The following is a 13,992-nucleotide window of genomic DNA, read 5'->3' on the forward strand; positions in this document are numbered from 1 at the left end:
CGATCGATTACCTTGATTTTTCCGACAAAACCTAATGTAACCCCTTATCCTAGTACCCCTCCCTTGTAACCAAGGAATTTGCATAGGAATTGTAAAACAAAAATAGTCAACATCAGGAGGTTAATATTTGCAGATTTCACGTTATATCGCTATTTTCTTGGCATGAAAAGAAATCTGTTAGAATGAGTTGACGGCATATGGGATATTGGCTCGAATGTATGTATTAATGTCTCAGAACTCATAACGATCTGGGATAATCGAAGGACATCGTAAATTGTGTCCCCCCCCCCCTCATAATTTCTACAGATAAATATCTACTGCTTTCTCCTCCACAATTTAATCTGGCCGTATCGAGTGCACGATGGAAATGGGTATACGCGAAGTCCGCTCCTCTTCATCGCAGCGCTTCGACCGGACCGGACCCAGTTTACGAGGGAGAGCCGGACCATCTATGCCATGGCACACATCCGCCCCTCGTGGAGGGCTGCCAAGTGTTTTCAAAGTTCCCGTGGACGGGCCGATTGGTCCGATTCTTCCGTTTGCTCCAGTTTCGCGCCGAGCTCCATGGAATTCGCGCTCTCTCGGCGGCTGACGTAGTGCTTTTCGCACTGTTTCGCCCGGAGGTCGATCGAAAACCAACGCTCACCCCCTCTAAAGCTAAATCTCTCGCGACTGGATTTTCCCCTCCTCTGGAGTTCTCCCCTTCCTTTCTGGTAAATCTCCCTTCGCGACAAAACGCGATACAGCGTCTCCGTTGGTCCGGACTTTGGAACATTTCCCGGGAGGCGGAAAGTGTGTCGAGGAAAATGCAGGGGATTTTTGTTAATTTTCATTTTTTTGCCATTCCTTGCACCACCATGTGGCGATCGAAGACCAACGTTCACCTCTTTGCAAAAAATCTGCGACCAGATTTTTTCCTCTTTTCTCAGCTCTTTCTCCTGACGTCCTCGCTGCAAAACGCGATACTACGACTCCGTCGATTCAGACTTTAGAAACATTTCCCGGGAAACGGAAAGTGGGTCGAGGAAAATGCAGGGAATTTTTGTTAATTTTCATTTTTTTGCCATTCCTTGCACCACCACGTGGCAAACGAAAACCAACGTTCACCTCTCTGCAAAAAATTCTGCGACGGGATTTTTTCCTCTTTTCTTATCTCATTCTCCTCACATCCTTGTTGCGAAACGCGATACTACGACTCCGTCGATCCAGACTTTGGAACATTTCCCGGGGAACGGAAAGTGGGTCGAGGAAAATGCCAGGGATTTTCGCCAGTTTTGATTTTAAGCCGTTCCTCTCGCCACCAACGTGACGGCCGACAACCAACGTCCGCCATTTTACAGCAAAATCTCCTGCGACTGGATTTTCCACTCCTTTCCCTACCCTTTTACGTGACAAAACGCGATACGTTTCTTAGGAATCAGAAAGTGGGTCGAGGAAAATGAAAATGTTTGCCGGTTTGCTTTTTCCGTCCTTCCTCGAGCTACCACGTGGCGATCGAAAACCAACCTCCGTCCCTCTACAGGAAAATCTCCTCGACCAGATATTTTCCTCCATCATCCTCCCTTTCTCGTAACGTTCTGCGACAAAACGTGATACGACTCCATCGTTCCAGACTTTGTAGCATTTCCCGGGAGGCGGAAAGTAGGTCGCGGAAAATATCGGAGATCTTTTCCCGTTTTTGAATTTTACGTAATTCCTCGCGCCGCCACGTGTCGCGATGGAATTGTTTGCGGGAAATCGGTAAAAGATGAGAACGGGGACCGTGAAAATTCCCTGAAGTGCGGCGTGAGGCATATTTTACGGCTCAATTTAGGCGGATGGTAACACGGCCGAGGCAATTTCGGTGTTCAGGGCCCTTTTTACAACACGGAGCGAAAAAGCCATTCGAACGTGCCGACGTTGTCACTTCAGAGCCCGGGCGTCGTTTAACGTTGTTTGGTCTCGTCGTTTCAAAAAATGTTGATCAAGGGGTCGCTCAGAGAACCGGCGCCGTTATTTTCATTATTAAGGGCTCTCTAACGACTAGTCGGATTCGCCCGGAAATTGAAGCGGAGGCGCGCAGACGGATGGTTTTGTTAACAATGTTGTTAATAGAAAACCGGGAGGCTCCGTCGAATAGCGGAGGGATAAAAGCTCGCTCGAAAAATTCCCCGGTGACTCTAGCCCGTTCCCGACGTGTCGGCGATTAATTTAATCCGATCCCATCGCATCGGCGTCGCGTTTCCGCGGCGAAGGACGCCGCTTTTAATACGTTTACCCGGGCCGCCCTGCAAAGTGTCCTAATTCGTCGGCGAACGAAAAGCTGTTCGATGCTTTTTATCGAACGGCTAAAACTGGCGTCCCAAACCCGGCTATATTTGCCCGGGCTGCCGTAAACTCAAAGCGACACGTAACGAGGCGCCTTCCTTCACTAATTAAACAAAGAGTAAAAGTAGCGAGGCTGGAAAAATCCGCGGAATTGAAAGAAGCGGAAAACGGGGAAGCGCGGCGCCTTCCGGGCTCGGCTCTCGAGAAGCGATCTCCTCTTCGAGTCGTCGGATGAATCTTTTGGTCCGCGAGATGCGCGGAAAATCCCTCCCTGACCTCTTGACCCGAATTAGTCCTCAAGAAATGCCGGTCTTACGGAACCCCGAGAGCCCGGGGGGCATTTTCGCGGACATTCAGAGAATCCGAGGGAGCCGGATCGCCGGCGGACGTCCGTTGGATGGCGACCGAATATCGATTATGCATTTTCCATTTACTGCCGGCTCCGCGGCCCTTATTTCGCTTAAATCATCCCGTATCGCGACCTCGAGCCACCGATAGAACGGCGGAATAAAATGCGGCAGATATTCCGAAGTCGTTCGTTCGAAGGATCCTTATTCTTCTTCTTCTTCTTCTTCTTCTTCTCTTCTATAAGCACCTCTTCCACCGAAAGTTGGCAATCGCAATGGCCACTCGCACTTTGGAGACTCTCGGAGGATATTCACCGTTTCGAGGTTCCCAAGGTATGATTTCCCCCGTATAATATTCCCATGGTTCGGCAGCGCTCGTCATATCGAAAACGAAACGAGGAAAATCCCCGGGAGGAACGTGCCTTCGAATTAGAAAACCGAACCGGCCTCAAAAGCGACACCTCGAGCCCATTCATCGGACGGCCCCGCGCGAGTGCACAATGCACCGCCGAGTGCAGTTCCGGAGCGGAGCGGAAAGAAGTGCAGCTCCGTCGAGTGGGCTGGAAACGAAAGACTTTCGGGTCCTCGCGGGTATATCGACCCGGAGGCAGCCTTGAAAGGTTATATAACGAACTGCATCCGAGAGAATTAACCGCGAGTGTCAGGTCCGAATGCACCTGCACCTGCAGCGCATAGAAGGCTGGTGTAATTGCGGAAAATTGCAAAGTCCTCGAGTAGCGATGAAAGCGTTCATTAGGAGTCGATCGTCGGCGAAAATTTCAAAAGATCGGGGTCGGCCTCAAAATCGACGTCTCGGGTTCGCTTATTGGGCCGTGGTCGCGATGCACCCCTGAGTGCATCGTCGGGTGCATCCCCATAGCTCCGGAGTCCCGATTCTCGAGCTCGTACGATCAACTTTCGCATGCGAAATTCACAATCTTGTATAGGACTTTCAAATGACGACCAATGACGGGACTTCGCAACAATGCCAAATTGTTCATTTTAATTTGTTCGAATGGCAAAAAAATTCAGCACAAACGTGATAATCTGGAACCCGATTCTCAAGTTCACCCGATAAACTTCCTTATGGGGAATTGATACTTTCGATATACGACTTTCAAATGTCGACCAATGACGCGACTTTGCAACAATATACAATTTTTCAGGCAAATCCATTCGTAGGCGAAAAAAATCCGCACGAACTCGAGAATCGGGCCCCAGGTCCCAGGAATCGCCGAGTCGCGAACGGGGGCAACGAGCGAGCAATCGGAGACTTTTCGACCCTATGGGTGTATCGATCCATGGCAGCCTTGAAACGACGTTGTACGACAATCCGTATCGAGCGATTTAAAGGGGCTCGGGCGTTTCGCGAATTAATTACGCCAATCGGCAGGACGAGAGCAGCACTCGCGATTTTCCCGAGGCGGTGGGGCGGTAATTGGAAAAATTGACGATGACAACGCGCCCTCGGGATGAATCGTTTCGGGTAACGAGAATTTCAAAGGCGGCGCGGTCTCAAAAGCGACACTTCGGGCTCATTCATCGGACCGCCCCGCGTCTGCACAATGCACCGCCGAGTGCGGTTCCGTCCGCGGGCCGCAGAGGGACTCGCCGAGCCGCAAAGAGGTGCAACCCCCGTCGAGTGCTCGAGACCGAAAGACTTTTCGACCGTCACGGGCGTATCGATCCGCAGCGGCTTTAAAATGACGTAGTTAACAGTCCGTGTCTCCGAAACCGATTAAAGAGAAAGAGAGAGCCCCCAAATGTCTAGCACCTCCATAACGACATTACGCATGACCCGATACATAACAGGACACGGTAATTACGGACCCTCCGGAACGAGTAATTACAGCCCCTTTGCGCCTGCAGGGTTCGCACCTACTCGGTTTATTCCGACATTTTGAAAATAAGGAAAAGACAGAACTTAAACGGTGAGGCTAAACCCCTAAACCGACCTAGAAGCGTCGGTGACGTCCTCACCAGAGAATAACGTCCTGAGTTTATACCAAGGTGTTTACACGCGGTTGCCATGGAGACGTATAAATACCCCGATGCGAATCTAAGAAGACATTATTTGTATAGCAAGGGGATAGGGTTCGAATCGGTCCTTAGCTATACGTGGTCCCCCAGACCCGAGTAGTGTACGCTCCATACTTTTTATAAATAGAAGCTCCCCATCCTCTATATTAATTTCCTTTGGTCATTGGAACGCCTCCCTGAAAGGTTTAATTTTCATGCAGTTTAGGGGTTAGCTGCGCCTTGGGGCGGAAAACTCGAGGTCCCCTTGATTCGAGGCGGAGCCGTGTCGATGTTGGGACCGATGTTCGTTATCAAGGATTAAACCTAAGGACGCTCATCGACGTCGATCGGCATTGCGGCGACCGGGTCGAGTCGGTAAGCCCAGGCTCGCGCCTCGGTCGCGGCTTCCCGGGGTTGCTGGCGGGCGGCCAGTGGGTGGCGGAGGACGCGGGAGAGGCCGAGGGCGAGGGTCTGGTCCGTGCTACGCCGAGCGTGGAATCAATAGGGGGTCACTGGCACCGGCGGATACAATCGGCACATTTCGAGTGGCGAGTCGGCGAGCTCTGCGCCGAGTGTCTTTTCTCACGAGCTGACGATCCGCGCCGAACCTTCGCAGAGGTATTGAGATACGTGGGATGGGGGTGGGGGCGATGAATATAAAGATGGGGAAAGGGGGAGACCTTCGTTTGATCAATCAGCGCTCGATCGCGATTCAAGCTGCTCCATAATTGGTCCTCCGCCGACCCGAGAAAATGATCCGCGCGAAATCTAACCCTACACTGACAAAAAGAAATTTCCCTCGCCTGAGAAATATTTCGTCAAATAGTACCAAAGAGATATTTTGTTAATTCAAAGAATGATTACTTGTCTCAAATGAGCTCGAATAAATTTTCCTTGATATTAAGATAATTTATATCATATTTTCTTATCGAGTGAAATCCTTCGAACTGATAAATCATTTCGGCCCGCGCCGCGTCGCGATTGGTACTCCGTCGATGCGAGCGCCGCGCATGCGCAGTTCCCCGCTGAACGCCTTATCTCGCGGATAAACAGAAAGTCGGGCAAACGTTTATACATTTCTATCCATTTAAACGGCGAGTATATCTCCTCGGGGTAAGGTACGACTTTGCTTTCCGCATGTCGGCCCCGTGCAGCGGAGCGCAATCACGTCGGTAATTGATTTTCGATCGAAACGTCAGTTATCTCCTCGAGGCCCCCCCGAGGGTGTGCGCGTGGGAGCGGGACGGAGATGTCCGCGGAAACGAAATAGCCAATGAACGTCGCTCGCGCAAAAGCGAGCTAAGTTCGGAGTTGATTCGATCTCCGCTCCGAAACGGCGAAAAAGGTGGGAGGGAAGGAGGTCGGAGCGACGGGATTGCTTTCCGAAACGGTCGCGCTGCCGGGCCGGAGCAATTAATGCGCGTCAGGGCGGCGCGGCATAATGATCGTTACAAAACGGCGAGCACCCCGTCGAGTCGCGGCCCCCTCGAGAGGCCGAGGTGGCGCGCGCGCCTCTCGAGCGTTTCCGCCGGGCGGTAAAAAGAAAGCCGAAACGGCTTCACGCCCCGCGAGCACAAACGCAAAGCCGCTCGAAACTTTCTTCCGCTTCCCTTCCCACCGAGGTCCGCGCATCGCCGGCCGCGGCCGCTCCTCCGATTTCGATCGAGCCGGCTCGCCGAGGATAAAGCCGGCGCGTTTTTCCGCCTCGCGAGCGCGAACGGCAAAGCGGCTCGGGAATCCCTTCCGCTTCCTTTCCTCGATACCGATGCCCGTCCGGAATATACGCGCCGGCCGGTGATTTACGGCGCGGCCCGAAAACCGACCCGCCGCCCGGATTTCCAATTTCCGCTTCGAATTCGCCACGCGGATCTCCCCCGGCTCGGAAGAAATTCGGGCAAAAGCGCCTCCGCGTCGCGGCGGTCTCGTTAGACCGGAGTGCAATTTGCCGAGTGGCGGGTCCTCTCGCGCCGGATCCCGCGAGCGGATTCCGCAGCGCCTCCGCTGGGACGGCGGCGACGCGAGCTCCGGATCCTGCGTCACATACCGAATCGATGCTTCTTCCGCGGTGTCGCGGGTGGACGCGACACGAGGAGAGGAGGGACTGAATTGATGTCGCGAAAACGCGACTCAGGGAGGAGAGAAAAATACCTGATGTCGCGAAAACGCGACTCAGGGAGGAGAGGAAAATACCTGGGGTCGCGAAAACGCGACTCGGAGAGGAGAGGAAAATAACTAATGTCGCGGAAACGCGAACTCCCAGAACTGAAGAGCTCGGACGCATCAAATCCATTGCAATTGCAATCTCTGTGTTGCGAATACGTCGTTATAATTATTAACTGTCCTGGACGCGAACGATAAGTTGCCTAGAAAGTTATTACGGTTTATGTTTACGATTTCACCCTTTGTTCCCAAATTAAGTGACGTTTCCATTACGTCTATATTACATGCTGTTATAAACCACGGACTCGCTCTTCATTTTAATATCAATAATTTTGTTCTTAATGTTACAATTATACCTCCAAACGGTCGTCGTTAATGGTTACAGGTCGTCCAGAATGCTCTTGGCCTTCAAGGCTCTCGTTTTCCGCGCGTAACTTTTGAAACCACTGTGCAGTTCGTTAGCGGTTCCTAAGCCAAATGTATTCTTGACATTGTAAACTGCTTTAACAGCCTCGCGGCCCACTTTGAAAACGTGCAGGAAAATAAAACAAGAAATCAATACCCAAATCCCATTATTATCATAATGTAGAGCGAACTCCGCGTTAAAATGAAGAAAAGCGTCAAATTTTAATCATCAAAAACTGCAATAATCTCATAGAGAACCTTATAAATAACAAATTCACGTACAGGTGATTTTCTTCTACAGGAATCTCCAATTTCAATTATGTGCGGCGAAATTCACAAATCCTCGGTTTTCAATCTAGACGAGTTTCCGCGATGAAATTCAACCATTCTTCGAAATTCTTTCACGATCGCGTGCGACAAAATTTCCACATTTCCATCGTCACGAGTTCCTTTGATGAAACTCGGTAGCTCGTTGAAATTCTTCTTTTAAATCACGCGCTGAACCTTCCAGATTCTCGATTTACATTCGAGCGATCAATTCATAAGGGAACGATGAGAATTATTCAAGGAGGTCGAAAAAAATCGAACCTTCCAGAATTTTTATTTACATTCGAGCGATTAATTCATAAGAGAACGATGAGAAAATATTCAAGGAGGTCGAAAAAAATCGAACCTTCCAGATTTTCGATTTACATTCGAATGATCAATTCATAAGGAAACGATGAGAAAATATTCAAGGTCGAAAAAAATCGAACCTTCCAGATTCTCGATTTACATTCGAATGATCAATTCATATGGGAACGATGAAAAAATATTCAAGGAGGTCGAAAAAAATCGAACCTTCCAGATTTTCGATTTACATTCGAATGATCAATTCATAAGGAAACGATGAGAAAATATTCAAAGAGGTCGAAAAAAATCGAACCTTCCAGATTTTCGATTTACGTTCGAGCGATCAATTCATAAGGGAACGATGAGAAAATATATTCAAAGAGGTCGAATAAAATCGACGGAAATTTTGGACGGATATCAGGACATCGATGTCGTTTATCGGGGCTCCCTGCTTTCCTAGACGAAGGACCTGCTTTTCCCAGGCACGAATCGCGGGTCCTCATTAACGATAAAACTCGACGATTCTTCGAGATTCTTTCACGATCGCGTGCGGCGTAATTTCCACATTTTCATCGTCACGAGTTCCTTCGATCAAACTCGGCAGCTCGTCGAAATTCTTCTTATAAATCGCTCGCTGAACCTTAAAAATTCTCGATTTACGTTCGAGCGATCAATTTATAAGGGAACGATGAGAAAATATTCAAGGAGGTCAAAAAAAGTCGAACCTTCCAAATTTTCGATTTACGTTCGAACGATCAATTCATAAGGGAACGATAAAAATATATTCAAGGAGGTCGAAAAAATCGAACCTTCCAGATTTTCGATTTACATTCGAATGATCAATTCATAAGGAAACGATGAGAAAATAATCAAGGAGGTCAAAAAAAGTCAAACCTTCCAGATTTTCGATTTACGTTCGAACGATCAATTCATAAGGGAACAATAAGAAAATATTCAAGGAGGTCGAAAAAAAATTAACGGAAATTTTGGGCGGATATCAGGACATCGATATCGTTTATCGGGGCGCCCTGCTTTCCTGAACGAAGGACCTGCTTTTCCCTAGGCACGAATCGCGGGTCCTCATTCGGGGTCTTTGTTCCTCCGAATCCAAGACGCGACACCTGAAACCATTGATCCTGCACCACTCGAGTGCCGTGCGGGTTCCCCCACCCCCACCCACCCACCCACCCCTCTTATCGCGCACTCTCGAGAACGCAGTTTTCCAAGGCTCAAGGAGACTGGCGAAGGGATCGGACGAGCTGAAATTTGGAAATCGGAACTGGAAACTCGTATCCGAGAGCCACCGCCTGCGGTTAACGCTACAGGCTCGAACATATCGGATGTGTGAGCAACTTTCACTCCCAACTTTCCTTCACGACGGATAAGGAACAAGAATTTTCAATTATTTCCACCCAAAGATAACGCTCACCTATGTGCACTCCCCAATTTCCTCAATGACCGATAAAAAGGAAAACAACAAGAATTTCCCATTTTTTTTTTCCACCTAAGCCCAACGCTCATCTGAATACCCTCACCCTGGTTATCTCGACGACCGATAAGAAACAAGAATATTAAATGTTCTCCACCTAAGTACAACGCTGACTTGAGTACAATTACACTAATTTCCTCATTGACCGATAAAAGAGCGATTATTTGCAATTTTATTTTTTCTTTCACCTAAGTACAACGCTCACCTGAGTATCCTCACTCTAATTACCTAACCAATACGAAACAAGAATTTTGAATACCTTCCACCAAAGTATAACAGGTATTAAAAGATCGTTGTCTTTTCATACAGAAAGAACGAGTGTTAAAGGACACTTCATTTCCAGCAAGTATAACTAACGTTTATATGGAATATGGAGATTAGCGAGAAGATTGAAAAGGCAAATCTCTAAAATAAACAGTGGACGCGAGTCGGCACCGGAGAGAGAGGTGACACCGACTTCGTTCGCTTTTAAAGCGTTAATGGGACCAGCAATTGAAACCGCAAAGTACAGGAGAAGAGGGAGGGTAAAAAAAGGAAGGGAGAAAGAATTAGCCATGTGCCGTGGAGGGCGAAAGTCTGTTCGGACGGTTCGGAGGGCGGCACGACGAGCGTAATTTCTCCTGCGTCTCGTATCTAGGCTTGCCGCGGAACGAAGTAGAATTTCCGCGACTCGGGCAGGCAAAAAGGGGCAAGTCTCCCCTGTATACACGGGTCGAGAGACTTCTCTTAGCGGCGGTATTATTTTTTTACTCTCTACAGAGGGGGGGGGGAGGAGGAGGAAGAGGAGGAGGAAAAGAGATCCAGACGAACGCAAGGCTCGAGGAGACCTCGAGGGTGCTTTAAACCGGGTTAAGTCCGTCGAATCTTAACCTTTGACACGAGTCCTCGGACTATGTAATCGAGCGTGCACATCCGAGTGCGGCTCTCTCCTATGACTAAATTCTAATTAAGCCGCGAGTTCGGCCACTTACGTCTCAATCGAATCGCTAATTACTTCCTTACCCAAGAGTGTCGATAAATAAGAAAGAAAGAAAACAAAAAGAAAAAAGCCGTGCCGTCCTCACCCGAGCCTAAAATGGGTGTCCGGAATAAATCATGAAATTAACAGATCGCAGGATATAAAGTCACCGATTTTTCCGTCCTTACCGATACCATTCGCAACCCATATTAGATCTAATAAGTGAAGTATAAATCCCACGGTACTTAAACCTGGAGAATCATTTCGCTTTGTTCGGTTGAAATATTTTTGTCATTGTTGTATGGGTATTCCTATCGATCCATGATGGAATTAGTTCGAACTAATTGCGGTCGTTAGGTTCACTGCACGCTGCAAAACGCGCCTCGAATGGGGTTTTAGGGTCCCGTCGTTATCGTCATCTAAATGGGTTGCCGATGGAGCTCGTTTCCGCGATGTTACGTCAATCGAATCGCGATTTCCCCGATTTCGTGCGAGCGCGGTAAACGAGGGAGCATCGACAAAACTTGGCGAACGCGCTAAAGAGTATCGTTTCCCCGAGATGTTTCCAAGGACCCCGCCAACGATTCGAGGGAGCGATCGTTAATGGGTTGCCGAAGTAGACTGACGTAAAAGGAAAGGCGATTCGGCGATGATAACGACAGGTGCAGCTGCGAGTGATTCATCGTCGCGGCAGGAAGGGGTTGCGGTCGTTCGAGAGGGTATCGGATATTTGGAGTCTGGTCGATCGGTGATGGGGGTTGAAACCTCCCCCCATAACTTCCCTCTTTCCATCCCTCGTTTACAATTCAAATCTAAAAGAGAGACAACCAAAACGATTAAATCGCAAAAACCCACCGTCCATTTACTTCGATATACGGACGAAGGCCCAATTCTTCCGGTTGATCTCTTAGTTCCTTCTCAACCAAACGATCGAAAGAACCTCGCCAACGCGTCTTCTTACCTCTGGATTTATGGATTTTTCGTTGGTTTGGTTAAAAAAAAAGAAAAAGAAAAAAACAACCGCACGCACCGATTTATGGATTTTTCGTTGGTTTGGTTAAAAAAAAAAAGAAAAAGAAAAAAACAACCGCACGTAAGTACCCGTGTCTCGACTAAGCACGCAGAGGGGCTAGGGTTCCGCGGCGTGACGTCATCGTCGACTCTCGCCCCCCGAAAAATGGGAAAAGGGGGTGGAATCGCCGTACGACGAGTCCGCGAGCGATCCCTAATTCGAGGGATTCCAGGGCTTAACGGATCGACGGTTTAATTTGGGCCGGAGGAACGACGCGGGGGGGCGTCGAGGGTAGCCGCGAATTCCACCCCGCGCCGTCCAGCGCGAGGGATCGATCGAGGAATCGGCCGGAGAAGTCGGACAGAGGGAATAATAAGGGGTGAACGCTTCGCTTCGGAGACTCGACCGGGCGAGTCGGGGCCGGACGGAAGTCGGGACGGCTCGAGTGACGGCGGGGTGGATAGCCGTGACGCGTCGTGCCGCGGGGGTTGCGGCCTCGAGGGAACACCCAATGCCCTCCGAGGGCTGGCGTCGCGGTTTTTCAAGACTGGAAATAAGAGGGAGTCTTCTTCGGCCGTCCCGGTCGTCCCCGAGGCGCAGCGTGTCCCCTGGGGGGCGCCACTCGAGAAGCGGAATCGATCCGACACGCGTCAGCGTATCTCTTGGCTCGGAAGAGCACCCCGAGCCTCGGGGCTCTCCTCCCCACCGGCCGAAGGGGCTCCTCCGAGCTCCAGGGTTTACCTTGTCGGTGTGCGTCTAAGGCATCCACCGGTCACTGGGTTAAGGCACGAGACACTGTACGACGGGTCCGAAGACGCCGCGATCTCCCGGAAGCCGCGAGCGAGTCGCGCACGAGTGTTCGGAGGGTGGCCGGTCACTGAGCGGGCGGATGGCGCTCGCGTTGCGCGCGACACCCCGACGCTCCTCCAACCTTCGTCGTGCACTTCGCACTACCCGAGGCCGGTCGAACACTGACGAGACTGCTCGGCAGCGCTCGGCAATGCTCGGCTAGACTCGGCCGCGCTCGGCGGCAGGCCAACCCCGTTGGCGCACCGCGGCGACCTCTGGGGCTCGTCGCTCGATCGAGATATCGACCGCGACTCGAATGTCGCGGCTCGCGTCGATTATTCGAGATCACCCAAGGCAACCTTCGCGCCATCTGACGAGGAAATCTTGTAACGTTACATTCGACATAAAGGTGAGCTGCCTTTTGAAATGTATACCCGAAGAGAGGATAATAAAAGTGAATGTACTTCGCATGGTAGAGGTTAGATGGCGATGAAGGGCATTTACGTTTTTACGTGTCTTCGGCAGATGGTGCAGGACGTAATATCCACTACGCTAGTGAAACGTGACGGTGCATCACTGTAATGCATATAAACGCAGCTTATCCCCATTAGCATTCTTCAGCATTCTTCTCAATTATATTGAATTATATTTTGAAGTGGTATCAACCATGCCAAATTCTATTTAAATACAATTTTTTACTCTGTTTTGTACGTTTCAATGGTATTTCGTTATATATTTAGCAATTAAGAAAACGTTCTACTAAGAAGGAAAAACACAATTGGTGGAGAATTTGACGTAAGTGTACCATGAATTTTTTACAGATCTTTTCCATGATATAACCTCAAATAGAATTGATTTGATTGTGAATATAACTTATCGTATACTTTTAATACTTAACAGGTTTCTAAAAATGGTTTGCGAAAAATGCGAGAAGAAACTGGGAAAAGTGATAACACCGGACCCATGGAAATCTGGAGCCAGAAACACGGTGGAAAGCGGTGGACGCAAAGTGGGTGAAAATAAAGCTCTGTCTGCTGCAAAAAATCGATTCAATCCATACACTGCAAAATTTGAGTGCTGTAGAATATGCAGGCAAAAGGTACATCAAGTTGGGTCTCACTATTGTCAATCGTGTGCGTATAAAAAGGCCATATGTGCGATGTGTGGTAAAAAGCTAATGAACACAAAGAATTATAAACAATCGGCCACCTAAACGAAACGATTACAAAGTAAGAGGATAATTACGAAATTAATGTACAGTAATTAATATTTTTTCATGTATATAGCATAACTGTAATATCCATACCAAGGCACTGCTCTTTTTTGTGTAGTCCTACATTTGCCTTGTCGTTAATCATGGTATATCATTTACGACATCGAACATATCGCAATGCATTAAGAATGGTAAACAATAAGATTTATTGTTCTGTACTGCAAACGACTGTCTTTTTTAGTAGTGTATAATAATGACGATACAAAATAAAATATACAATATCAAATAATATTATTAAATAACGGCTCTTGTATTAAGTAAGAACGTGTCTACGCTTTGATTTTCTTAGTAATTCTACATAAACCTTCCATACAAAACAGCGCCTCCTGCGCTAATTAAACATGAATGTGGAATTGTTAATTTCTGAAGTCAATAAATAATAATCACTTCTGAAAAAACAGGTCTTTCGTCAAACGGTATCGAGTCATTAATAATAAATTAACGGATAGCGGTTAACTAACGAAATCGCACATTCAGAAATTCCCAATCCTACCATTCGCTTTTAACAGTCCACGCTTAAACATTTCAAAACTGTCAAACAACGATTTTCGCTTACGAGTAAGCTTACATCCGATAAAAAAATATATATTTCTGTGGCACCCACGTTACGACTAAAAATAT

The 13,992-nt window shown here is 48.5% G+C and overlaps 1 protein-coding gene across 1 annotated transcript; it reads left to right on the forward strand.

Moving 5' to 3' along the window:
• The first annotated feature begins 12,701 nt into the window (after positions 1–12,701).
• On the forward strand, positions 12,702–13,710 carry LOC105698113 (cysteine-rich PDZ-binding protein). Its single transcript, XM_012422076.2, has 2 exons — positions 12,702–12,893; positions 12,999–13,710. Exon 2 carries the CDS (start codon positions 13,009–13,011, stop codon positions 13,309–13,311), a length of 303 nt encoding a protein of 100 aa, XP_012277499.1. The 5' UTR covers positions 12,702–12,893; positions 12,999–13,008; the 3' UTR covers positions 13,312–13,710.
• The last annotated feature ends 282 nt before the right edge of the window (positions 13,711–13,992 follow it).

This window comes from Orussus abietinus, unplaced genomic scaffold (assembly GCF_000612105.2).
Source record: "Orussus abietinus isolate OABI.00-Male unplaced genomic scaffold, Oabi_2.0 scaffold1, whole genome shotgun sequence".
Classification (NCBI taxonomy): domain Eukaryota; kingdom Metazoa; phylum Arthropoda; class Insecta; order Hymenoptera; family Orussidae; genus Orussus; species Orussus abietinus.

Bases quoted from the DNA above. Each gene is read 5' to 3' on its own strand.
- LOC105698113 (XM_012422076.2), top strand. From the start codon at position 13,009: ATGGTTTGCGAAAAATGCGAGAAGAAACTGGGAAAAGTGATAACACCG.